The sequence below is a fragment of the Micropterus salmoides genome, unplaced genomic scaffold (assembly GCF_014851395.1).
Source record: "Micropterus salmoides isolate LMB-PRFRI ecotype aquatic unplaced genomic scaffold, ASM1485139v1 Ms_hic_scaffold_13, whole genome shotgun sequence".
Classification (NCBI taxonomy): domain Eukaryota; kingdom Metazoa; phylum Chordata; class Actinopteri; order Centrarchiformes; family Centrarchidae; genus Micropterus; species Micropterus salmoides.
Genome location: NW_024040374.1, coordinates 7,399,254 through 7,424,401, shown reverse-complemented (window position 1 = coordinate 7,424,401; position 25,148 = coordinate 7,399,254). Strand labels below are relative to the sequence as shown.

General features: G+C 39.6%; 1 protein-coding gene across 2 annotated transcripts; it reads left to right on the top strand.

Moving 5' to 3' along the window:
• Window positions 1-918: 918 nt before the first annotated feature.
• Window positions 919-24,445, top strand: tie1 (tyrosine kinase with immunoglobulin-like and EGF-like domains 1). 2 transcript variants are annotated; one of them, XM_038715274.1, is made up of 24 exons: window positions 919-1,219; window positions 2,305-2,601; window positions 2,717-2,827; window positions 3,006-3,161; window positions 4,122-4,253; window positions 8,136-8,276; window positions 8,364-8,492; window positions 8,728-8,873; window positions 11,020-11,164; window positions 11,304-11,462; window positions 12,003-12,143; window positions 13,832-14,134; window positions 14,650-14,940; window positions 15,646-15,839; window positions 16,011-16,157; window positions 16,261-16,324; window positions 16,509-16,619; window positions 19,109-19,299; window positions 20,031-20,144; window positions 20,899-20,969; window positions 22,164-22,204; window positions 22,567-22,663; window positions 22,760-22,859; window positions 23,399-24,445. In XM_038715274.1, exons 1-24 carry the CDS (start codon window positions 1,156-1,158, stop codon window positions 23,468-23,470), a joined length of 3,417 nt encoding a protein of 1,138 aa, XP_038571202.1. In that variant the 5' UTR covers window positions 919-1,155; the 3' UTR covers window positions 23,471-24,445. The 2 variants fall into 2 exon arrangements, with proteins under 2 accessions (XP_038571202.1, XP_038571204.1); XM_038715276.1 differs by lacking the exon at window positions 13,832-14,134.
• The last annotated feature ends 703 nt before the right edge of the window (window positions 24,446-25,148 follow it).

Sequence of the window (25,148 nt, the reverse complement as noted above, 5' to 3'; positions counted from 1 at the left end):
CATCATTGTGAGCTAGCTAACCAATTTATCATATATTTTACTTAGAACTTAGGTATGTCTCTCGGTGCATGTGTGTCTGATTGTTGGTTTGTCTTTCTAGTTTAGTTAGCTAAGTCAACTCAATTTAGTTAGCCAGGTGTAGTTAGGGAGGTAGTTAGGTTTATTGTCACAATATAACAAGTTATAAAGTGAAATTGAGTTTTGTAACTCCTTTCTGTTAGCAGACAATATACAGAATCAATTAGGCTATAAAAATGGTAAACAGAAATGAACTATAACCAATGGAGCAGTGCAATTTATAAATATTAGTTTTATATAAGACATGTTTAACCATTAATGCACTATGCATCTGTTCAATATATATATGATTGTAACCACATAAAATGTGATTAATTTTAACTACACCCCATTCTCTGTTTCAGAAAGAACATTATTTAACTTTTTTTATTATTGTTATTATTTTTATAGTGATTAATGAACTGTATAAAATGAATTGTTCTTTTGTAATTTATTTGTAGCTTTGGCAATAATGTTGTTTTACATTCATGCCAATAAAGCTAGATTGTATTGAACTGAGTTGAATTTGAAGTTAACCAAAAACGGCAGTTAAAACTGGCTGGAGGGGGGCATTAAAAGTAACAATTACAACAAACCTTTAGACAATATAGTTAATATTATCCTATAGTAAGACAAAGTTATAGTTGCCAGGAGATTAACCATAATTTCCCTGCTAAAACAGTAGACACGTGTGAGATATTACAGAATCAATGAATGCAAAGACAGTCAATTTCGATGGCATTATGTTGAAACAAAAAGTGACAAAGTTTAAACTCATAAATACATTAATCGGATTGGGGAGGTCTGGAGCGCCAGCAGTCCTCCGCTGTCTGGTGACGCTCTTCCTTCCTTTCCCACCCAGAGAAAGCTTGCTCTATGCTCTATGCTTGTTAGTGTGACGGACCGTGATACCATCTCTGTACGCTATATAGGACGGCTTGTAATCGTTAACGAAAATTTTTTACACCTGAATTGGAGTTCTGGGTGATTCGCCAAGTTATGCGTAAAAAAGCGCACCACTCGTCGTGACGCGGCGTCACCGTTTCGGATGTACTACTCTTCCTGTAAATCTAATTTAGTTAGGACAGCTTTTTCCCAATGAGGATTATAAATATCATGAGGACTTTGTGGGTATTTGTATTGTGCTTCCTTGATTTATCAGGTAAGGAGAAACTTATTTTGAGGCTGTTTAGGTAGCTTTTAAACTATGTGCAAAATATTTAAGTCGGCATTTATTTTCGAGTATTGTGAAAAAGTCTACATTATTTGATTATTAGATCCTTTTTAATGATTACAATGTTGTTAACATCATAAATACCTTCAGAGAGTGTGGATGAACCCTTTGGGGAAAAAGGAGCTCATCCATGTTTCCTGCCATTGTTCTGTGGATCTGGGGCTTAAATACCAGAGAGAAGGAATGCTGAACAAACTGACATTATTGGGTTTGGCACTTTTATTCAAATAACTAAATTCCTCTACAAGGGGGGCTGATATTGCCAGTTTCTCAATCCCTAGCTCAGGTGTCAGTGTGTAAGATGTTGTAAGTCTTGCAATTTTATAATGAATACACTATGTGGTTCAAGACATACTCTGACCTGTGGCAGAAATAGACACTTGTGGGCTGCAAACTATGTTTCTGCCATCATTTTGTACTGTACTTCATGGTTTCAGAGGGTCGACAGCACAATTTTGTGTAAACTGTCAAGTGTATGACAATGAGTTGATGTAATTTTCCATTAGCCTATATAATCCAGAAGTGAAATTTTTGATATATTTAGTCTAGAAAAACTATGGAGTTGAACAGGGAGCAGCCAAATAACACGTTTTAGATATGCTGAGACATATGTGACTAAACAAACTATATTTTATTGGTATATTTATTTTATTTATTCATTGTGTACTGTAAAAATCCAGGACACCGGGAATGAAAAGGAAAAAAAAACTGTATACATATTTTCTGTTATTGTGTGAATCAGATAACTTACAGTAGAATGTATTTTGATATTTGTAAGCAACAGCCTAACTTATGCCACAAAGAGGTATGCAGTTATGGGTCTTCTCCTGAAATGATCGACTTATATATTCTCATTACTCTTCAGAAAGGGTGATGCTAAATTTCCTGATTCAAAAGCTTTGTGAATCCCTGTTGTAGTCTGATGATCAAGTCAAGCTCCTTATGACTCTTAATAACTTTCCTGTATGTTAAAAAATGTCAGACTGTTTTAAACACAATGGCCTGTCTTACAGGGGCTGTGATCGATTTGACAATGATCTCCACAGCAGAGGTCACCAATGTCAATCACTTCAGCATCTCTTGTATCAATGGAGAGCGCAGCCCGGCCCAGGTTGAGCTGGACATCAAGAGAGACAACAAAATCCTCATATTCCCCAGGAAACCAAATTTTAAAGTGCATAAGCCCAGGAACAAGGAGGCGGTAGCCAGAGACTTCCGCGATCTCGATCACATTGGTATCTTCTACTGTGAATCCACTCAGGAAGTTCCTCCACTTGAGATGGTTACAATGATCAACAATTTTAGGAGAGGTGGGTTCAGTTTTCCGAGAGTTTTTACTTCCTGTTCTGACCAAGCCTAAACTATGGCCCAGTTTGGATGTTGTGTCATGTTTGGAAAAAAACTGTGTATCTGTGTTTCCCACAGCAAATGTTGTTCCGACTCACCTTACACTGACTGCTAACAAAGGAGAAACAGTTCACCTCAGCATGCAGCTACTCAGCTATCAAAAGAGAGATGTAACCTGGAAGTACAACGGTAAGCCAGTTTACACAACTCAAGATGGAGGCAAGAAAATTTGAATTCAGACCATCCACCGATTATAACCATACACTTCCAGGTTGTGATCAAGGATCTTGAGCAAATAAGGATAGAAGGCTACTTTTTTGACACATTGGAAACTATTCCATTAATGTTTTTGATGTGGTTCTTTTAGGAAACTACTTTTCTATGACTCACTCGGACGATATGATCAATCACACTGCTGTACTGACAGTGGAGAATGCAGCTTTTGCCAATCAAGGCATCTACAGTGCCAGCTATATGGGGGACAGTCCCCTTCAGGGCGCCTGGATGAGGCTCATTGTCAGAGGTATGTTGGAATCTGGCATTCACACACATAGAAACAGAAACTGTTTTTTATATATGCATTTGAGGGGTAATGTGACAAAATACAAGAGGATATGCTATAAGTGACTCACTGCACATTCTACCTGCGTTACCAAGACTTATGTAAACCTTCACCTCACAAATAGTAAAGATGTATTAATAACAAAGGCTGTGTTTGGAAAGAGATTAAATTATACAGAAATTGCAATGACAGCAGACAAAATGGAAGATACAGCAGACATATTTGGGTTAAACTCATAATAAATGCTAGCGCTTTCCCCATTTCTAGTCTTTATGCTAAGCTAACAGGCTGACTTTAGCCTTATATTTAATAATCAGACATGAGATTGTTTTCAATCTTCTCATCTAATTCTCGGAAAGAAAGCAAAAAATGTAAAAAATATACCTTTTGAATGAGAAGTAAAAACAGCAGAGAGTTGATTTTGAGGAAATGTCTTTGAGTGAGACACCACATGTGTTTGTTTCATTTCCTGTAATGTCAAGAGACATGTTAACATTAACATAAGAGACATATTAACACCATCTCCACCCTCTTCTAGCTCTGCTTTGAGATTCCCCTGTTCACACCTTCTCTCCACCAGACACAGTGGTTTTTATGTGCATTTTACTACATGATTACATCTCTTTTTTTATTTCCTTTGAATTCTATAACATAAACAAGCGGTTTGTGCTTGTGAAAAACTGTCCAAAATACAATACAAATGCAAAAAAAGCCAAAACACATCTAAATTATTATATGTATTTAAAGTAATTACCCTGTACAGGTATGTCTGCATTTTATATGATTGCCAAAAGCAGATACAGTCAGAAAACTATTTGGTGTTTAATAGACTCAAACTTTTCAACTTTACAGGCAAGTTCAAATGAACTATAACGCTTGATACGTTGTATACTGCTCTAAGAAAAAAAATTTTCCATGTAGACTGTCCCACTAAGAAGTGGGGTCCTTACTGTGACAAGGACTGTCCAGAGTGTCTCAACGGCGGGATGTGTCATGATGTCGACGGAGACTGTATATGCCCTCCAGGATTCATGGGAACGCGTTGTGAGACAGGTTTGTACATTACACAGTATCTCACAAAAGTGAGTACACCCTCACATTATTGTAAATTTTTGATTATATATTTTCAGGAGACAATATTCTATAACAGTGTAAATATGCTGTCCCTGCAAAATAACACATCACACAGCCATTAATGTCTAAACCACTGGTAACAAAAATGAGTACCCTAAGTGAAAATGTCCAAATTGGGCCCAATTAGCCATTTTCCCTCCCCGGTGTCATGTGACTCATTAGTGTTACAAGGTTGTGAATGGGTAGCAGGTGTGTTAAATTTGATGTTATCGCCCTCACACTCCCCCACACTGGTCATGGCAAAGAACTCTCTGAGGATCTGAAAAAAAGAATTGTTGCTCTACATAAAGATGGCCAAGGCTATAAGAAGATTGCTAAGACCCTGAAACTGAGCTGCAGCATGGTACCAAGACCATACAATGGTTCAACAGGACAGGTTCCACTCAGAACAGGCCTCACCATGGTCAACCTAAGAAGTTAAGTGCATGTGCTCAGCATCATATCCAGAGGTTGTCTTTGGGAAGTAGATGTATGAGTGCTGGCAGCATTGCTGCAGAGGTTGATTGGGTCAGCCTGCTCAGACCATACACCGCACACTGCATTAAATTGGTCTGCATGGCTGTAGTCCCAGAAAGAAGCCTCTTCTAAGGATGATGCACAAGAAAGCCCGCAAACAGTTTGCTGAAGACAAGCAGACTAAGGACATGGATTACAGGAACCATGTCCTGTTGATGAGACCAAGATAAACTTATTTGGTTCAGATGGTGTCAATAGTGTGTGTGGCGGCAACCAGGTGAGGAGTACAGAGACATGTGTGTCTTGCCTACAGTCAAGCATGGTGGTGGGACTGTCATGGTCTGGGGCTGCATGAGTGCTGCCGGCACTGGAGAGCTACAGTTCATTTAGGGAACCATGAATGCCAGCATGCACTGTGACATACTGAAGCAGAGCACGATCCCCTCCCTTTTGGAGACTGGGCTGCAGAGCAGTATTCCAACATGATAACGACCCCAAACACACAAGACAACCACTGCCTTGCTAAAGAAGCCAAGTATAAAGGTGATGGACTGGCCAAGCATGTCTGCAGACCTGCCCCTTTGGGGCATCCTCAAATGGAAGGTGGAGGAGCGCAAGGTCTCTAACATCTACCAGCTCCATGATGTCGTCATGGAGGAGTGGAAGAGGACTCCTGTGGCAACCTGTGAAGCTCTGGTGAACTGTCCAAGCGGGTTAAGGCAGTGCTGATAATGGTGGCCACACAAAATACTGACACTTTGGGCCCAATTTGGATATTTTCACTTAGGGGTGTAGTCACTTTTGTTGGATTAGATACTATTATTAGGCTGTGTGATGTGTTATTGTGGGGGGACAGCAAATTGACACTGTTTTACAAGCTGTATACTTACTGTTTTACATTGGAGCAAAGTGTCATTTCTTCAGTGTTGTCACATGAAAAGGTATAATCAAAAATTTGAAGGGTATAGTACAAAATTGTGTGTGTGTAAATGAGAGAGTAAGAGTACAGAAAAGAGAAAGAGAGTAAGAGAGAGGATGGGTATAAAGTCAGATCTTAAACAGAAAGTTAAATGTTAATTGCATGGAATAATACGCATAAACATGTTCACACTGTACATAGCTGGTGACTTGAGCATCTTTACCAAGAGTTTTAGTAAGGGTATAAACTGTACACGTAGCTATCCACATGTAATGCACCAGGGACTGTTCAAACAAGAGTCTTCAGCCATGCTAGAAGCTCTGTGGGGCTGTAGGCTCAGAGGTGGGTTGAGCTAAATGCTAACATCTTCATGCTAATATGTTCACAATGACATTAACATGTGGATGTTTAGCAAGTGTATTTTTTTTTTACCACTTTCTTAACACAGACCCTTAATTAAAATACTACCTGTTACCTTCACACTTTCTCTAATTCAAAAACCATGTGACTCTTGCACTGGAGGTTACAAAAGGTTATCCTCTTCATGTACATATGACAAACTAAAAAGAACATGGCTACTTGTGTTCTGTTTTATTTCCAGTTTTTTTTTTCCAGGCATTTCATCAGAACTTGATGAATACCATTTGCAGTTTCATCACTATCTTCATAAAAGTCAAGTAACTTGCACCGCGCTCCATCAGACACAGAAAAATATTTCACGCACACTGGAAACATGGTTCCCTTGTTTGAGGTGTCGGTGGCAACAGAATAAAACACCAGAATCAGAATCAGAATCGGGTTTATTGCCAGGTACATTTTCACATACGAGCAATTTGTGTTGGTATGAACTGGTGCTTACAGTACACATAAATAGTAATATAAATTAAAAAAAGTATACAAAGTATAGTGCAAAGTTTGGCAACATGAGCATAAAGCACAGTTGAGCGTTGTTGTAAAGTGTGGGGTCAGGAGAGTGTATGTGTGTGCAAGTTTGGGGAGCGGGTGGGGGGGGGGCAGTGGGGACCGGGGCCTTGTTGAGGAAGCCCACTGCCATTGGAAAGAAACTGTTCTTGTGGCGAGAGGTTTTGGTCCTGATGGACCGCAGCCTCCTGCCAAAGGGGAGAGTCTGAAACAGTTTGTGTCCAGGGCGGGAGGGGTCAGCTGCAATCTTTCCTGCATGCCTCAGAGTCCTGGAGGCGTACAGGTCCTGGAGAGAAGGAAGATTGCAGTCAATCACCCTCTCTGCAGAGCGAATGATATGCTGCAGCCTGCCCTTGTCCCTGGCGGTGGCAGCAGCGTACCAGATGGTGATGGAGGAGGTGAGGATGGACTCAATGATGGCAGTGTAGAAGTGCACCATCATTGTCTCTGGCAGGCTGAACTTCTTCAGCTGCCGCAGGAAGTACATCCTCTGCTGGGCCTTTTTGATGATGGAGGTGATGTTCGTGATGTTCGGTACCCACTTGAAAACACAGGCTCACGTTCAGTCAGAGATTGATCATTCAGGATATCCCGCACAGTCTTTGGTCATAAAACATTCATTGTGATCATCTCAGCTTTCATTCTTACCAAATGCATCTTCTTCACAACATTTGAGACATGAAACAACGCACCGTTTAGCTTAACAAGACAGTCAGTGCGGTTGTAACTGAGTCCATGTTTGACAGTGTGATACACGTACGAGGCTTCACTTGCAGCTATTTTGTCAATTTCCACAGTAGCTGCATTTAACGTTACTTAACATATACTGAGGCGCGTGAGGGGAGGCTGTGATTGGATGATGACAGGTGTCGGTGACCATTGTCAAGTGTCGTGATCAGCGCTGTTGCTGTTATATCAGTCAGTGGTTAGATCAGCGTAGTAGTAAAAACGGAACAAGAGAGGTCATGTATGGGACAAATCACTTAGGCCTAATATAAGGGACATTCTGGCTAATACGGGACAGTTGGCAACCCTAGGAGTAGATTCAAACAGTTAAAAGTCACACCATATTTTTGTTTGGTCAGTAACCATTGTCTTGAGTTTCCAGTGGTTTTTTAACCCAAGGGTAAATTATTCCAGTATTTTGTCAGTGCTAAATTGACCCAAATTGTAAATTTTATTCTATTTTTTATTGTGTGCTGAGCTGTTAGTACTTAAAGTAAGGAGACTACTTGTGAGGTATACTTTAAATTTATGTAGCAGACATTATGTCAAAATCACATATTCATTGCATATGGGTAATGACTGTGCCTGTTAGTCTTTGTACATTTTTGTCCCACATAAGGTAATGCAGTCAAATATAACTAAAATCAAAATCTACAGATTACAAATGGCAGACTAGTCACACTGTCCTCTGTGGTGTTTTACATGGCAGGTTGAGGCATGATACAGCAAAAGTCAAGGAATTTAAATAAACACATTTGCACATTTGTCTTCCCTTGAAGCCTGCAGAGAAGGAATGTTTGGCCGAAACTGCCAGGAGTCATGTGGCTCTGACCTGAACTGCAAGGGGCTTCGCTTCTGCCTACCCGACCCTTACGGCTGCTCCTGCGCCAGCGGTTGGTTTGGGAAACGCTGTGAGGAGGGTGAGCACTACAACACTTAAATTTGTCCATGTATTTTTTACTACATTAACATATATATATATATAATTTTCTGTTTTCTGTTGTCAGTGTGCCATAATGACATGTATGGGCCAGACTGCATTTTCAGCTGTAAATGCCAGAATGGAGGAGTTTGCAGCCGTTTTAGTGGATGCCAGTGTCCCACAGGGTGGCGAGGACAGAATTGTGAGAAGTCCGGTATGTGTTGTCACATCATATTAATCCTTATTTTCCTCCATTTCTTTCTTTAGCTCTGCCTCCTTTGTGGAATTAAATTGTTAAACTTTATTCTTTCTCAGAATCACAGCACATTTCCATGAATAATTTTTTTTTCTCATCCAATAAATTATTATTTTCTCTATTGCCACATCATTTCCCTAGACCCTATCCAAAATATTGGTAATGTCTCTTCCATACCTGTCTCCTTTTTTAGACCGGGCTCCCCAGATCTTGGATGTGGATAGTAATTTGGAGTGGAATTTGAACTCCAGCCCCAAGATCTCTTGTTCAGCCACTGGCAACCCCCTGCCCAGCCACAACAGCATTGAGCTGCGAAAGTTGGACAGCACTGTGCTTAAGGTACAAAGACCAGCATTTATTGCAACATTCCTGCCAAGATATTTTTCAGTAAACCTTAATAATAATAAACAAAATGCACAGGATAAAACTTAAGTTGAGTAAGGCGGGCAGAGATTAAATCCAAGGCCACAATGGAGAGGGTAATCCAGTCCAGTGGATCTCAAAGTAGGTGCTCCCCTGGAGAATTGTTCATTAATTGTGCATTTTCAATAACGTTTAAACCACCACATTAACATTTACAACCATACTATGTTATGTGTGCAAACATATCAAAACGGAAGAAAAAACAATAAATATCCAAATCACCATGTCAAAAACTGAAGGTTATGATGCATTCATTGATTGTTTATTTTAAGTAGTGCTGGGCAATTTAACGCATTACTATCGCGTTAAGGCAATTATTAATTAACGCCGACAATGATTTTATCGCACATTAACGCAGTTTTTATTATTATTATTTTGAAAGGCTCTTTGCTCCGATGATCAGAGAGGGAGACAAGCGCTCCTCGAGGAAACTGCAGCCGCTCTATGGATAGTAACCATGGCAACGGGTTCTGTGCGCTAAACAGCTGTAACGTATTTAACTTAAGTTAAAATTGTACATAACTTCACCTGATAGGTCTACATCTGCTCTGCCATGCGAATTCCCTCCTGCTGATGTCCGGATAACTATTTAGTAAACAGTAATAGATTCTGGAAACTCACAGACAACGAGGATCAGTCTCTCTTCCAATGATTTGCACTCTGCGTCGCGTGCAAAAAGTTCAAGACAATTCAACTTCGTTGTGTTGTTTAGTGCGTGAGGCGACCACTTCACCTCACTCTGATAGGGACACTTGCTACTGTACATAGACTGTTTATGCTGCACCCTGATAAAAGAAAAATGTTTCTGCTGATACCTGTTCAGAAAAAAAAATAGAGAACAGATTTATATATGTTAACCTGTTGCTCGGAAGGTGCCTGTTTTGATGTCATAATTGTGGCTCTGAACTTGTTTTATCAAGCTAGATAAAAGCTAATGCCCTGGCAGTGGCAAATAGCTTTGGTTTTATAATTGATTTGATTACATTAATAATTAAGTTGAGATTTAAAAGAAATATTTTATTGCTACTGTATAAAGTCCAAGAACACTTTATATAATAACACCTCTAACTCCTAACCTCTAACATGCACTTCCTGTGCTCTTCTTCTGTCCACTTACAAGTATCCTGTTTTGATTGCTCTTACTTCCTTCCCTGTTTACCCCATCGATGCGACATGTACTATTAGCTCTTACTAGTATTTATTAGTGCTCTTACTAGTATATATTGTCAGTTGTAGATCTCTTACTGTATTGATGCTTTGTTGATGCTTGTATGTTGTTCCTCAAATGTAAGTTGCTTTGGATAAAAGCGTCGGCCAAATGAGTAAATGTAAAGTGTTTGCAAACCACATGTTATTGCACTTTTGTGTATATAGCAGCACATTTAAATTAAAAGTGTGCAATACACTACTTTAATCGCGATTAATCGCAGAAAATCATGCGATTAAATATTTTAATCATTGCCCAGCACTAATTTTATATAATATAATATCAAATAATAACAAAACTGTTAAAACACTGTGAGGTTGCAAGGCAGCCTGTGGAAATGCTGCACAGTGGTGCTGGGCAGACAAATAAACTGTTGTTAAGAAATAAATAATGATAAATAAAATAAATCAGCGTGTGGACATTTAGTAACATTGTCAAGTGCTGTAACATCAGAGTAAAGTTAAATTGTACTGTGCCTTTAAGATTGGGCAGATGATGACAAGGTTGAGTGAAACTCTGAGGAAGTCAACAACATAATGGCCTGACCAGATAAGGCTATATCACTCTGCAGTGCAGCAGTTACCATGTGCTGCCCATAAGTCACATGTTCAGTTTATTATTAATATTATATATATTATATTATAATAATATTACTTATACTTTCTGTGCTGAATCCTTGATAACATAAATAAACTATTAAAGATACAGTATGTACCAGCACTTCCCACAGGAAGACAGACATTTCTCACAGTGAAGACGTTCTTCCAAGCAGCAGCAAAAATAGAGACATGAAATGGAAATGTAGTTTTAATCGTGCATTGCATTGCTTTTATGTGTTGTGTATTTTACTGTCAGGCCACTCTCACTACAATGGACTCAAATAAGAGTACAGCCACATTTGAGATCCCTCGTCTGACTGCTCTGCAAGGAGGCTTGTGGGAGTGCAGGGTGTCCACCAATGGAGGCCAGGACTCCCGCAAGTTCAACCTCACCATTAAAGGTCTGTGTGTGTGGTTTCTTCTGAATAAAATTGGATATAATAAACACATGGGAACATATATTATTGTTCCAGTATGTAGGCACATCACACGACAGCAGGAAAGATGCACATTTTAAAGTATTTTGCTGTGTCTGCTCAGAGCCCCCTGTGCCCACTACTGCTCCCAAACTGCTGGAAAAAAGGAGTAAGCAGCTGCTGGTTATGCCGGTGGACTCCCACAGAGGAGACGGCCCCATTGTCTCCACCAGGCTCCTCTACAAGCCTGTGGATAACGGAGACTCTTGGTCCTCCATCATAGGTAAGCAGGCAGAGACATCAGTCAAAGATGTTGTTTAGTAAGCCTGTCACAGAAAGCAACATTTTTAGAACATTTCATTCATTCCACAGTAGCAGCAAAAGCAAACAGTGCAGTAACCAGTGATCCTCATTATTTTATTTATTTAACACCTTGTAAGATCAGCCAAGGTTATAATGTATTACTGTTGGTACAATTACAGAGGGAAATAAATCATTGCTTTTTACTCAATCATAATAAATCTAATACTAAATGGAAATTCTGGCAGAGACGAAATTAGAATGAATAAAACACAATGCAGGTTATGTACAGGTTATGTAAAGAAAAAGATCGTCTCATTATGTCCTACTGAGTTGAACCATTTTCCCCCCAAAACAACTGATAATAACTAATAAAAAACATTTAACCTCTGAATTTTGAATAATTTGATATGTATACGCTGCATATATAACAATTCTATCGACATTTTAAGCCAAATTTTTGCTGTTAAATAATAAATAAAATATCATGTAATCAGTATTTACTACATCCATTTTATTTTAGTTTATAGTGAAAAAGAGCCCATCACGCTGATGAACCTGGAGCCTTCAACACGCTACCGTGTCCGTGTCCAGCTGAGTCGTCCTGGGGAAGGAGGAGAGGGGGCCCCGGGGCCAGAGGCCATCATGGAGACTGATTGTCCTGGTAAGGCCCACAGATAACTGGGCTGTCCAGACATACTGTAAATGAGTATATTTATCAGGAAATCTTGCCTGGGAACAAATGTCTATTGTCTGGACCACCGAACTTAAGCAAGCATATTATTTTGTGGCTGGTTAGACTAATAGTAAATTCTCATCATTTCTTCAGAGCAGTGCTTTTCCCAGGCCTTAAGGAGCCAGTTGTCTTTTCCCCAGTGAGCATATCTGTCCTGATGACTTAAGTCTGGGGCAAATATAGAAAGATGCAAGTGCAACTGTAATGATATCTGGGCACTTTGTCAAGATAAAATGATGACCATATGGGATAAAAAATAAAGTAACAAAAAATAAACCATCGCCATCAGTCAGCTAGGAATTACAAAGTTTGCATTCAAGTGGCAGAGTCTGGGATTTTATTCCTCAATGATTGTGGTGCAGAGGGAGAGATCATATGAGTGTGTTAGTACAGGAGAGATCATGGAAAAAACTGAAATGGAAAAGGGATGGTTTTGGAGTGTCATAGTGCATTTTTCTATTGACTTTGAATATTTGGCAATATGTGGTCACGTCCATGTGTAAAATGGAACAAATGTTATTTGTTACAAGGCAATGTTCATCTCTTGCACAAGCACAAACTATTCATAATAGTGTATTTACTGACTCTTGAGGAGGACCACAGAACAGTTAAAGACTATGGAGTAAAATGCGTATTCTAAATGGCATATGATGCAAATAAAATTCTGCATGAAAAATACTGTATTTATGATCAAATGTCTAATTTATCAGGCCACATAATACCGTTAATGGGGGTCACAGGGTGCTGTGGCGTACTGCACAATTGGCCAAAACACGTAAGCAAGTAAACACCCCATATAGGTTGTGGGTTCATCACAAAGCCAACAGTGTGCCAAATCTATACTACACCCTAACTATATACAGTACATACTATAAATTAATCTTGAGTCGTACACTATTTTGCACTTAGAAAACACCAAATCAACATATTTTACTGTACTATACTAAAAGGAAATGATACAATACTTTCAGTTGAACATAAGTTATAAAGTGAGTAAGAGTACTACTGCCAATTTAACTTAACAAAGAGACAACAGATGTTTTTTTTATATCCTTTTAGTTTTGGAAGATGTTCCTGGAGCTGTTTCTCCACCATCATCAGATACTTGTCATTTTTTCTAGATGTGAGGTCCTCCATTTTCTTTGCAATGCATTGTGTACGAATTGTGTACATCACTGTACATCACTGTTTTAGATTTTTAGTATGCATACTGCCTGAATTGAGTATGTTTTATTTTACCTTTCCCCATGTAAACTGACTACATACGTAAAGCCTGCTTAGAATTAGTATGTAGTCCGGATTTGCTGCACAGACATGCAAACACATTGAGACTTTCAATCAAACTGCATGTCTTTGGACTGTGGGAGGAAACCAGTGCATTCTTATGGGTACATTCAGAGAAGACCAAGGCCAATATTTAAAGCTAGTCTCTTGTTGTGAGCTAACAGCACTACCTACCGTAAAGCAGCCTAGTGAAATATAAATTGAGAGTTCAATACACTTCAAAATATTTTATCCCTCCGGGAAATTTGAGGGAACCATGACTGACTTAATGAAAGAAATTCACAAGGAGCTGTTAGTCCCCTCAGTTCTTCCTGTGTTCTCTGTTGCTGCAGAGCCCACAGTTCAACCTGAGATTGACATCAGCTCGGTGGAAGGCCGCAATGCCACTATACGCTGGCAACTGCCTGCCAACAATCGCATTAATGCTGGCACAGCCACTGGCTTTTTAGTACAGCTCTTCGGGCCACCACCCTACAGGGAGAAACTACTGGAGGAGACCACCCTGCTCAATGTGCTTTCCACAAAGTTCCACAACCTGGAGTACCAGCAAGACTACACCGTGGCGGTGCGCCTCATCAGCTGTGGCAGCCAGGGGCCGCCCTCTAAACCCTACCACTTCCGCATCAACAGCCAGGGTAACTAGAAACTCTGCTGTTAATAAGATGCAAGGAAGGCTCCTTCTAAATGTTGAAAGATTTTCAATGCACTTATATAATAATATAATGCATTTACAGCGGTTCATGGCAAAACATGAGGCGTAACACAATAAACAGAATGTTAACAGCTCACATGTATTTAGTTTTATGGATGGGATTATAAGAGCGTCTTAGAATCACTCAGGAAATAGTAGCATTGGTTCTTGTTGGTTACTTGGTGACTCTCTCCCTGCCCACAAACTTTAAAAGAAACAGTTTTGCAGCTGATAGTTAGGTGTCAAAGAATTATCCAGTTTAGTGTGCAATCACCGGATATCAACAACTTAGAAAAAGATCCATCCGACAGAACAGCAATGAATGCTGTTAAACTCTCTTTGGTATTAAAGCTTTCTCAGAGCACCCAAGCTTAAAAGCCTGTGAATGGATTTTATTTTAGAATGTAGTTTTAAAGAATCAATGTTGATTGCCCTAACAATGATGTCTATGTGTCTCAGGTCCATCATCCCCACGCAACGTCCAGGCCCTGCCTTTGTCCATATCAGCCATCCAGGTGAGGTGGCAGCCCCCTGAAGATCCCAATGGAGGCATCATTAAATACATCATAGAGTACCAGCCAGTTGGCCAGGGGAGCCCCCACCCTTGGGTGGACACAGATGATGGAAACAAGACCACCAAAGATGTGACAGCACTCAATGGCAGCACGCTGTACCAGTTCAGAGTGAGGGCTTTCTCCAAAGTGCCAGGAGAGTGGAGCAAGTTTGCTCAGGCGATGACACAAGGGGATGGTGAGTAGGAAGTTGTTGTCTGCTCACGTATTTTTATCCAGCATTACTACTTAATAAATTACTATCAAATATATATGCTGCAAATGAGATAACAGGAAATTACTGACATGTTGTTGATATTGTTTGAACAATTCAAATTAAAATGACAACTTTCTCATTCTAAAGGATTTGGAACCTAGATGTGGAAGGTCAGACCAGGAAAGTCTGAGAAAACCTTGTTGTCTGCCTTTCCTCTCTGGTTTGGTACACCAAGGCAGCAAATTTGGCGCTATATAAATACAATTGAATTGCACTGTGTAGTACAGCACAAATGCTAAATGCCTAGTTGCTTGATTGCTTGAATGGGTCATCATTTCAAAAGATATTCAATAAATTTGTCTCGGGGCTTTTCTTCATTTTTCAAATTGAGGGTTTAATTCCAAGACTGAAATAGAAATGATGGTTTCTGGGACATACATTTATTTTCCCTTCAAGCTAAAAGTAGCTCCTAGTGGAACATTTCCATTGTAGCCAATGTTGGGCTTTTCCTAGGTGGCATTGAACAAGACCACCCACACGGACAGTGATTTACTCCAGATAATAATACACAGACAGCCTATTTATCTCCACTATCTGAAAGTCATCGCCATCTCCCTACTTGGTTTTTCTCTCCATCTTCCACCCTGCCCCTCTGTCCTCCCCTCTCTTCCCCTCTGCCAAAAAAAGGCCTTCAGAGTCTAACTCCGACCACCCAGGGTGTGGCTGGGCGGCCTGCTGGGGACAGTTACCAACTGTTGGTGGCGGTGGTGGGCTCGGTAACGGTCACCTGTGTGACTATCCTGCTGGCGCTGTTGGTTCTTTTCTTCATCCGCAAGACACTGCTCAACCGGCGGCGCACGTTCACCTACCAGTCTGGATCGGTAAGGACGCACCAAAAAACACAATTCAGAGTTTTGTAAAGCTGAGGGATTTACTGAGTCCTGGTTAACATCCCAACTAATTTGACAAAGCTCATTTTCAGGTAACCCTGCTTTGGAGAATTTTAATATATTCATATTTATTGTAGAGTTTAAGACTCTTTATCCCACCAGGGTGAGGAAACTATTCTGCAGTTTAACTCAGGGACTCTGACCCTGACACGGAGGCCCAAACCATCTCCAGAGCCCCTCACCTATCCAATCCTGGAGTGGGAGGACATAAAGTTTGAAGATGTCATTGGAGAGGGCAACTTTGGACAGGTGTTTGAGCTTTTAATTCTGAATATTTTTATCTTTTCTTCTTTGGTTATTGTACTTTATTCACTGGGTTAAACATTTAAGCTAACAACTGATTCATAATCAGGTAATCAAAGCCATGATCAAGAAAGATGGCAGCAAAATGAGCGCAGCCATCAAGATGCTGAAAGGTAACTTTGACACACATTCATGCAAGCACTCACAAACACATACTGTACACACATCACACACAAACAAAGAGCAAATATATCCCAGTGCAGTGCATTCTTTGACTGATTTCATTTCAAGATGCCAGCTGAAGCTGCTTTGCTTGCACTTTGTCTAATGATGCTGCGTGTGCTGATATTCCTGCAGAGTTTGCCTCAGAGAATGACCACAGAGACTTTGCAGGGGAGCTGGAGGTGCTGTGTAAACTAGGCCAGCATCCTAACATAATCAACTTGATAGGAGCCTGTGAGAACAGAGGTGAGTGAGTGACACCTAGTGGCTCTTATATATCTGTATATTGATGTGCTTTCAATTTATGGCTTTTGAATACATACTGATGGTTATGTATGGTGTACTACTTCTTTGGTAGGTATAGGGATTCACATGTCATAAATATCAATAGGTTGTTGGTTGAACACCAATAAAGCTGTATGTATGTTACCTTACCTTACTTATCTGGAGTCCATGCCTTATAAATTGTGTGTGTACTGAATATACCATGCATCATTTGGGGATGTACTGTAAAGGAACAGGTTAGATACTCTGATCTGATCCTCTGATATCTGTACCCGGAAAGCACCAGAATGTGTCAAATCTAAATAATCCTTGCCTGTCAGAAGCATTGTGAGGCACAGTTGTTTGATTTGTCCATGTGCCTCACAAGCATACTGCTGTGTCATGTGTTTATGTCTTTGTATAAGGTTTCCTTGGCCCCAGTTCTTACCATGGATTAAGTCAGTTTCCCACAGCCACATCCGATTGCTTCTACTTTGAATAATTTAATTGATTTTGTTTGATCAAAGATGGATAACATATGAGAGAGGAAGTCTAGCGTGGAAAGTATATCACTGAGGATATTACCAAACCAAATCAACCTTGAAAAATAAACATGTGACTCAATCAGCGTGTCTCTCCACCGGTTTCAGGTAGCACTTGAATCTGCAGAACTTCACTCTACAGTGTTTACATCTGTTATTTAACTCAGGTTCACTACTTTTATTTAGTGATTTGAGTACCACAAAACATATACACTGTACCACCCCAACCTCAACTAGAATAACAAAACCTCTTTCTCATGAATAGCATAATTTCTAAATTTTTGTCTTTCTCATAATAATTGATTTTCATATCAACTGTCGTCCTATATGTCAGAGCAGTTTTTGTCTTTTATGATTTAGCTGTTCGTTACCATGCCTTATAACCAACAAAAATTTTTATTGTTATTATGTGCACCATCTGCAACAACATTCAATTTTTTTTATTGTGATGATTTTATACAACAACTATTTGAAAGGTTAACACGTGTGTACTCCATTTACAGTATGGAAAGGCTGGCTCTGTGTTCAACTCGCAAACTGGTGTAAAATGGAGGAAAAGATGAAGGAAGTAAGAGGGGAAGGAAGGAAGGAAGGAAGGGTTGGTAGGGCAAGAGGGGAGGGAGTAAATCAGCCTGAAAGGTAAAGATGGGAAAATAAAGGAGGAAAGAGACCAAGAACAAAGACATGATGCTTTCAAGGAGTAATATTTCTTTGACATACAATTTGCTTCTTCTGTGCTGCCTCTCCCTTTGCTCAGGGAAAAGCTTTTGTAATTTATTGCAACAGAATAAAAGTCACTGGCTTGCAATGGTAACACAAGCTGTTACTCAATTGCTGTTTTTGGCATTTTGGGTTTTCTGCTTGATTGTTTTCTAATTTTGTGCTTATATTTATTTGGTCCATTCAGCATCTGTCTATAATTAAAAAAGGGGGTAGATATATGGTGTTGTTTTCAGCTCATACACTTTCTCATCTTACAGAGATCTGGAACAAATTCACTCTGCAGATATCAACATTGTGAAAGAATTAGGTGTGTGCAGAAGGAATTCAGCATTGGATTCTTGAACGGCAGGACAGGAGGAGGAAATGAACAGAAGATATTTGATAGATACAGACTGAAGATAAAGATTGAAAAGCAAAATAGTCAGCATCCTTCTAGGTCAGCTTTTATTGACCTTCTTTTGCTTATCTCGCTGGTTTGAGGGAAATATCTTTTAAAGTTTTATTTTAGGCAAAGAAATTGTTTTGGAACGTTGCTGCAGGAAACTGATTAACATAACCTATTGTAGCTGAGAAGGAACATAACTGTATTAGGTTCCAGTTATTTGACTAGTCCGTCCATTGCCCTGTTATACTTTCCATCCACATACAGTATTGAGTAATTGAGTTGGCACTCTCAATGGTCATGGTGAAATAAACATGAAACCCTTCCCACAAGCACAAATGCCTGATGACCTGCAGGAACTCGGGCTTTGGCTGGAAGCCGTCATCTATTAACAAATCCTCAACCATCTGGCTGAGCTCTGTGAGGATCTTATGAAAGGCCTGGTTAAACTCTGACTGTGTCAAGACAGAACTGTTGAAGGCCAAGCCCCTTACCAGCTGTAACTCAGTCTCTCCCCAGCCTATTGCAGGCAGGCCAGCAAAGGCCAAAGTCACAGTTGTTGCAGAGAAGAAGATATTCTTATTGTTAAGAATCTGGCTGAGCTGCTAACAGCTTGTACAGATAGAAGATGAAATGTTTATGTTTATATGCTGTGACCTTAATAACTGTATGATTTTGCAGCAATGTAAAATACATTATGTATTATCCCAAAGAGTTTATGATATATTGATATCAAACATCATAAAAAAGGGACATTTATGGCACATTTGGTTCCATACAGTACTGTCATCTTCCTAATGTTACTCCATCTCTGCCTTCTCCAGGTTACCTGTACATAGCTATCGAATACGCTCCCTATGGTAACCTTCTCGACTTCCTGAGGAAGAGTAGAGTCTTGGAGACCGATCCTGCTTTTGCCAAGGAACATGGCACTGCTTCCACCCTCACCTCCCAGCAGCTGCTGCAGTTTGCTGTAGACGTGGCAACAGGGATGCACTACCTAAGTGACAAACAGGTAGGCGGAGAGGGAGCGTGTATGTGGGTGGCTGCTTGTATATTTCCGTGGGTGAATTACTGTGTTTTCTTGAAATTTTATTACCTTTATACTTTAAAATTTCTTACAAAATGCTCTTCATCAAGTTTCCCCACGACAGTTGATGTTGATAATGTAATTGACTTAAATACTGAACAAACTGTTTCAATTCAATAACTTCAGATTAACATTTAATTATATGGCCTTCTAATGGGGCAGACGTGTAATAATGTACTTAAACCAGTTGTGCATTTCTTACTTTCTTACTGCAACAAAATCTATATATTACATGAACTGCGCTTACTACTTCTTCTTTCAAAGTAATATACTTAATACAGCATTTAATACATGATGTAAAAAAGATCACACCTTTAAAAGTTTAGTAATTTAAAAAAAACTCAAATAATTAAAAAAAATGCAATAATTAGGGCTATTTCATTATTCAGATTTGTCATTATCACTTACTACATTGCCTTTTATGCTGTCAAATCACTGTACATTGGCTCATCATAAGAACAGCACGTTGAAGATGTATATTCAATAAAACAAAACATTTTAATAAATGTTTATTTTTTTGCTACAAAAATGTAACTTCTGTTTCAACATAGATAATGTCATATATCATGATGTTTCTGTGTAAAGGATACATGCATTAGAGCTAGTATAATTAACAGTAAAAATGCCTCTCCTCTCTTCTCCTCTCTTGGTACTAGTTCATCCACAGGGATTTGGCAGCCAGGAATGTCCTTGTTGGGGATAACCTTGTGGCAAAGATAGCAGACTTTGGCCTGTCCCGCGGTGAGGAAGTTTATGTTAAGAAGACAATGGTGAGTGGTGTCGTCATACACACAGCCAACAGAGGGCACTAGTTGTTTGGAAGACAAACAGTTTTGTATGCAATGTATTTCCACTTTAAGAGTGGATTAATGATATTGCTATCAGCTGCTATGACAACAGTTGTTGCAATGTGCACATTTCTCACATGTTGAAAACAATAACTAAAAGTTCTTCTTTGAGATAGCAAAAGACTAATCAGTTGCACATACAAACTGTAACAGACAGTTACCATTGGATCTCTGCACATTATATAAATGTGACACCACAGTTTAATAGTTTTAGTCAGTTATTTCAAACATCTGTCAATTTGTAGTCTGCCACAAAATCATTTTTACTTTATCAGTATACCATTGTGAAAAATACTATACTTAGAATAACCTATTTTTAAGATGAATTGCTTACTGCTACCAAGATTGGCAGTTATTCACTAGAATCATGTCAAATTAAATGCAATTAAACAGCCCAAACAAGATTTTTCTTTGTTTAAATCTAGTTTGGGTTGGTTTTTACCACAGACAGCAAATGACAGATTCTGATAATAAGTGAGATGACCTGTAGAGGGCAATCATGTATAAATACCATCAACAGCAGCATAGTGTACTAGGTGTACTACATGGCTTGAATAGGCCGTGTACTTGTAATGTAAACTGGATCTCATCTCTATCATCAACTTTGTATCACAACAGTAACAACTTGCCAGACTGATTTAAGCCTATGTGATTTTTTTATTTGTTTGGCTTTCAGGGGAGGCTGCCTGTACGCTGGATGGCCATTGAGTCCCTGAACTACAGTGTGTATACGACCAAGAGTGATGTGTGAGTTACAGTTTGAGCTCATCTGTTGAACTAACATAAGTCCTGGCTTTAACTCTTGCACTCACTGCAACAGGTGGAGTTTTTCAGGGTAGGCAAAGCTCTCTGTGTTTTTTACACAGGAGTTTAAACACCTGGAGCATTATGTCTGTATTTGAAACCACTGAATCAAAATGCAAAGATATTTCTGAGAACTTCGCACATATTGAGTAACATGGCAGGCTTTTGACGTTGCAAACTTGAAACCATTGGCTAAGTGGTTTACAAACACTTCCTGGATGGTTGATAGTTAACGATAATCAACAATCTTGATAAGTAAAGATTCTTCCATCTCATGTCTTCTTCAGCATCACAGTAACCTATTTAAAATGATTTCAGCCTCTAGTGAAGTTTTTTTCAGTTCATTATGTACACCACATGACTGAAAACAACAAATCATCCCTCTGTCACTGGTGGAGTGATAACGGTGTGTTGTGTAACTGATAAGCACAACCAGGAAGCTCTGGGTACAACTAAGCAGACAAACTGAGACGTTAGTCTGTCAAGTGGAGCCTATTTATACATAGCAAAAAACAAGTTAGAAGAGGCTTAGGACAGCTAACGGAAAAGGTTTGAAGGCTGCCTGTAGGGCCAAAGAGAGTTGTAAACATTAGTTAAGAGAAACAGAGTGTTAGGGAGAGACAAGAGAGCAAGATCTGAGACAGAGTGAGACATTGTGCACAGAAGCAAAGAGATAAGCAGGGACAAAGGGACAGGCCGACAGCACAAACAACAATTGTCTGATCAAATTATCTCACACCGCATCATAACATGTGACTAGTGGTGTTTCTCGTGAATTCAGTTGATAATCAGATAGCAGGAGAGCTGGTGGTTTCATGTTGTTGAGACATTCAGTGGTTCCTTATCAGATCCCATGCATATTTATTTAATTATAAAAATGTTCAAATGGAGTCGTGCATTTTTTTTTTGCAAGGCATTGTAAAAACATGACAATCACAAGGTTTTACAGGTAACAGCAGCATTTTTAGCTTTAAAATGCATAGTTTTGAGGGTGACTGGACTAAAGTATTCCTTTTTTTTTTTTACTTTTAACCTTAACCCACATATGATCAACAAAGGAAGACTTTTTCAGGTGTTACTAATGAAATCCTTCCCATTTTCCTTCTATGTCTTCTTTCGTTACATCTTCTTTCCCAGGTGGTCTTTTGGTGTTCTTCTCTGGGAAATTGTAAGCTTAGGTAAGTAAGTACCCAGCCTTACATCTATGCAAGCTTTTAAACCCAGGAGCTTTACCATTTCCTCTCATTTATGTAAATTACTAACGCTCCAGATTTACTCTTGCTAAGAATCCTAGCCTCAAATACCAGCTGACAGGCCAACAGAAGTTCTATCTCTCTTATACAAGAATTGTAGTAGACATCAAGAAATTTTGCAATTTGTTTGTTGTATCATATCATCATATATCATATCTACATTTAGTTGTTTCTGTGGTTGAATTTATGGTAGGATGATGACAACTATCCTTATTGCTTGACTCACAATCACCTCATAATCATAATCAGAAACGCATTCCCTCCCCTTTTGTGTGTGTGTGTGTCAGGTGGCACACCATATTGTGGGATGACATGTGCTGAGCTTTATGAAAAACTGCCACAAGGCTACAGGATGGAGAAACCCAAAAACTGTGACGATGAGGTGTAAGTACTCAGCATTTTGTAGCTATTGATTATCTTATTCTGACTTTTTTTCTCCTCTATTTTAGAGCATTCATTAATGTTTCTCTCCCTGTCTAGTTATGAGCTGATGAAGCAGTGCTGGAGGGATCGGCCCTATGAGAGACCCCCCTTCTCCCAAATCTCTGTCCAGCTCAACAGGATGCAGGAGGCAAGGAAGGTAATGCTGCATTCACACAATGTCAGCAGAAGGGGAAAAATAGGAAATTGCCCTGTTGTTACCACTTTGGAGTGTTCAAACATCACTCAATGATGGTTACCCCTTTGGTTTGAGGTTATAGTAATTCAGATAGTTAGAAACACAGTCTAAAATTGCTATTTTGTTTGTCAGTTTACATGTAGGGCATTACTATTTTATTTCTAATTAACACTGAACTGCAAATTGTAAGTTTGCAGCCAATTGGCACCAGTTTGTTGACACTACTGTAATTCTTCTCACTAAGTGTGGGATATTACAGCTATCATAAATTCCGCTTTCTCCCATTCTCTTATATGTAATTACACAGATATGTAATTAGCATGACGTGAGGGGTTCATCCCACTCTCCAGTTCATGTTTATGTTTTGTATTATATGACATGATCGCATTATAAGGCTTAAGCATTAAGGATCAGATGGAGTCAATATACTTCTAGCATGCCAAATTATTGCCAAATCATTTTTTAAAAGCTTGAATAACTCTTTTTTATCCATCTTCTAGGCTTATGTGAACATGGCTCTCTTTGAGAACTTCACCTACGCTGGGATAGACGCCACAGCCGAGGAGGCCTGACTACCAGTCCCCCCAGACCCTAGCATGCCACATAGCCCCATGAGGAAGTCCCGAGGATGGTCGCCACGTTACTGCCACCTTCCTGCCTCTCAACGCCGAGACAGGAGGACCAGGCGCTCTACCAAAGCCACCCAGCTATAGATGGAGAACTGTGAAAGGACACTGTGTGGAGGTATCAGAGACGTTAAGAGATGTGGAGTATTGCTGGGCCTTGGATGGAGAAATGTGATTGCCACTGACTGGGAAATATTGAGCCCCTATCGCTACAAAACACTCCCATGAAAACAACACAACATTGTACCTATTGCTCCTACAAAAGTTACAATGCTGGACTCTTTTCTCTGAGTGTTGAGGAGAAGTGGCAAATAAGGAGCTATGTGACTTGCTGAAACACCACAGGGTCTGTGGGGTGTCAACGCTGGACTTAATTTTCTCTCCATTACTCTTTATGGAGAAGGAAATATTTTCATTAAGATGAAATTTAAAGGACACAGTGTGGATCATAAACATTCAAGCTCTCAGACTTAAAAAAGGATGAAAGACACATACAATGTAGCACTTAAAACCAGCCTCATTCATGCCATCTGTGTCTTTTACTGTTTGCCTATCACTGCCATGTGAATGTAACTATTGTATGTATTTGTCTCTTTTTAAAGGTCAAGTAGATATATCAAAGACTTCTATTCGAATGTAGTTACAGACCGATATAAATGCAATCATGGTAGATTCACCATGTGTTGCATGCAAAGCTCCACCACAAGTTGTTTGGAAAATGCTACTAATACAGAGCAGATTCACAGCCAGTGTACTCGCTATTAGTTACCTTTAACGCTATGAAACCTAACACAATGTATGGTAATATATCCATTATAGGAGAATGTACAGTGTGTTTTCATTAACTGATTCCTTAAATAAAGGTTTTGCGTGGTGACTGGACTCATCACTGCAAGCAATTGGTCCATTTGCATAAGTCCAGTTTTGCAAAGATTACTGTGTTGTGTTTTTGTTGTTGGCCTGCTTAGTAGTAAGCATGGTGGGGCAACCACAGGCTAGGCTACTGGGGGCCAAAGCAGAGAGTTCAGGAACACTGATCTCCCCTTCTGCACAGAGCTGATCTGTCAATGAGTTTCCTCCACAAACCAACCGCAGGCACAGGACTGTCTGTCAAACATGGTCTCAGTTGGCCAGCTTCCTGACGACTCCCACACACAGACTACAGGCTACACAATGCAAATGTGTAATAAGAGAAGATCATCATGACATTTACTTATTTATCTTTTGAGTAGCAACCCCTCGCCCTCAACCTTAATGTGTTAACTTACTCCTGATTTGGCCACATTAATGTAATAAAAAGGCAAGCATTTGGGAAGAGGGTCTAAACCTATTCAATCTCCTATCCAGCAACAGGGGCCTATACCACGAAGCGAGTTCAAAATACCCAGGATATCTTTTAGTTATCTAGCTTAACTAACCCTAACAATCACATGCAGGGAGACAGCCAACAGTGTGAATACCTAAATTAACAGGCATAGCCTTAATGCACTGATTTGATTCTTACCAGCTGTATGAAAATATAAGCCTTACCTCACCTCGGCTGTATGTCGGCGTTTACACATTAAAAGACTCCGGCACTGAATAAGTGGTCTTCCACCTCACTTTAAAAAACTTCTCATCATTT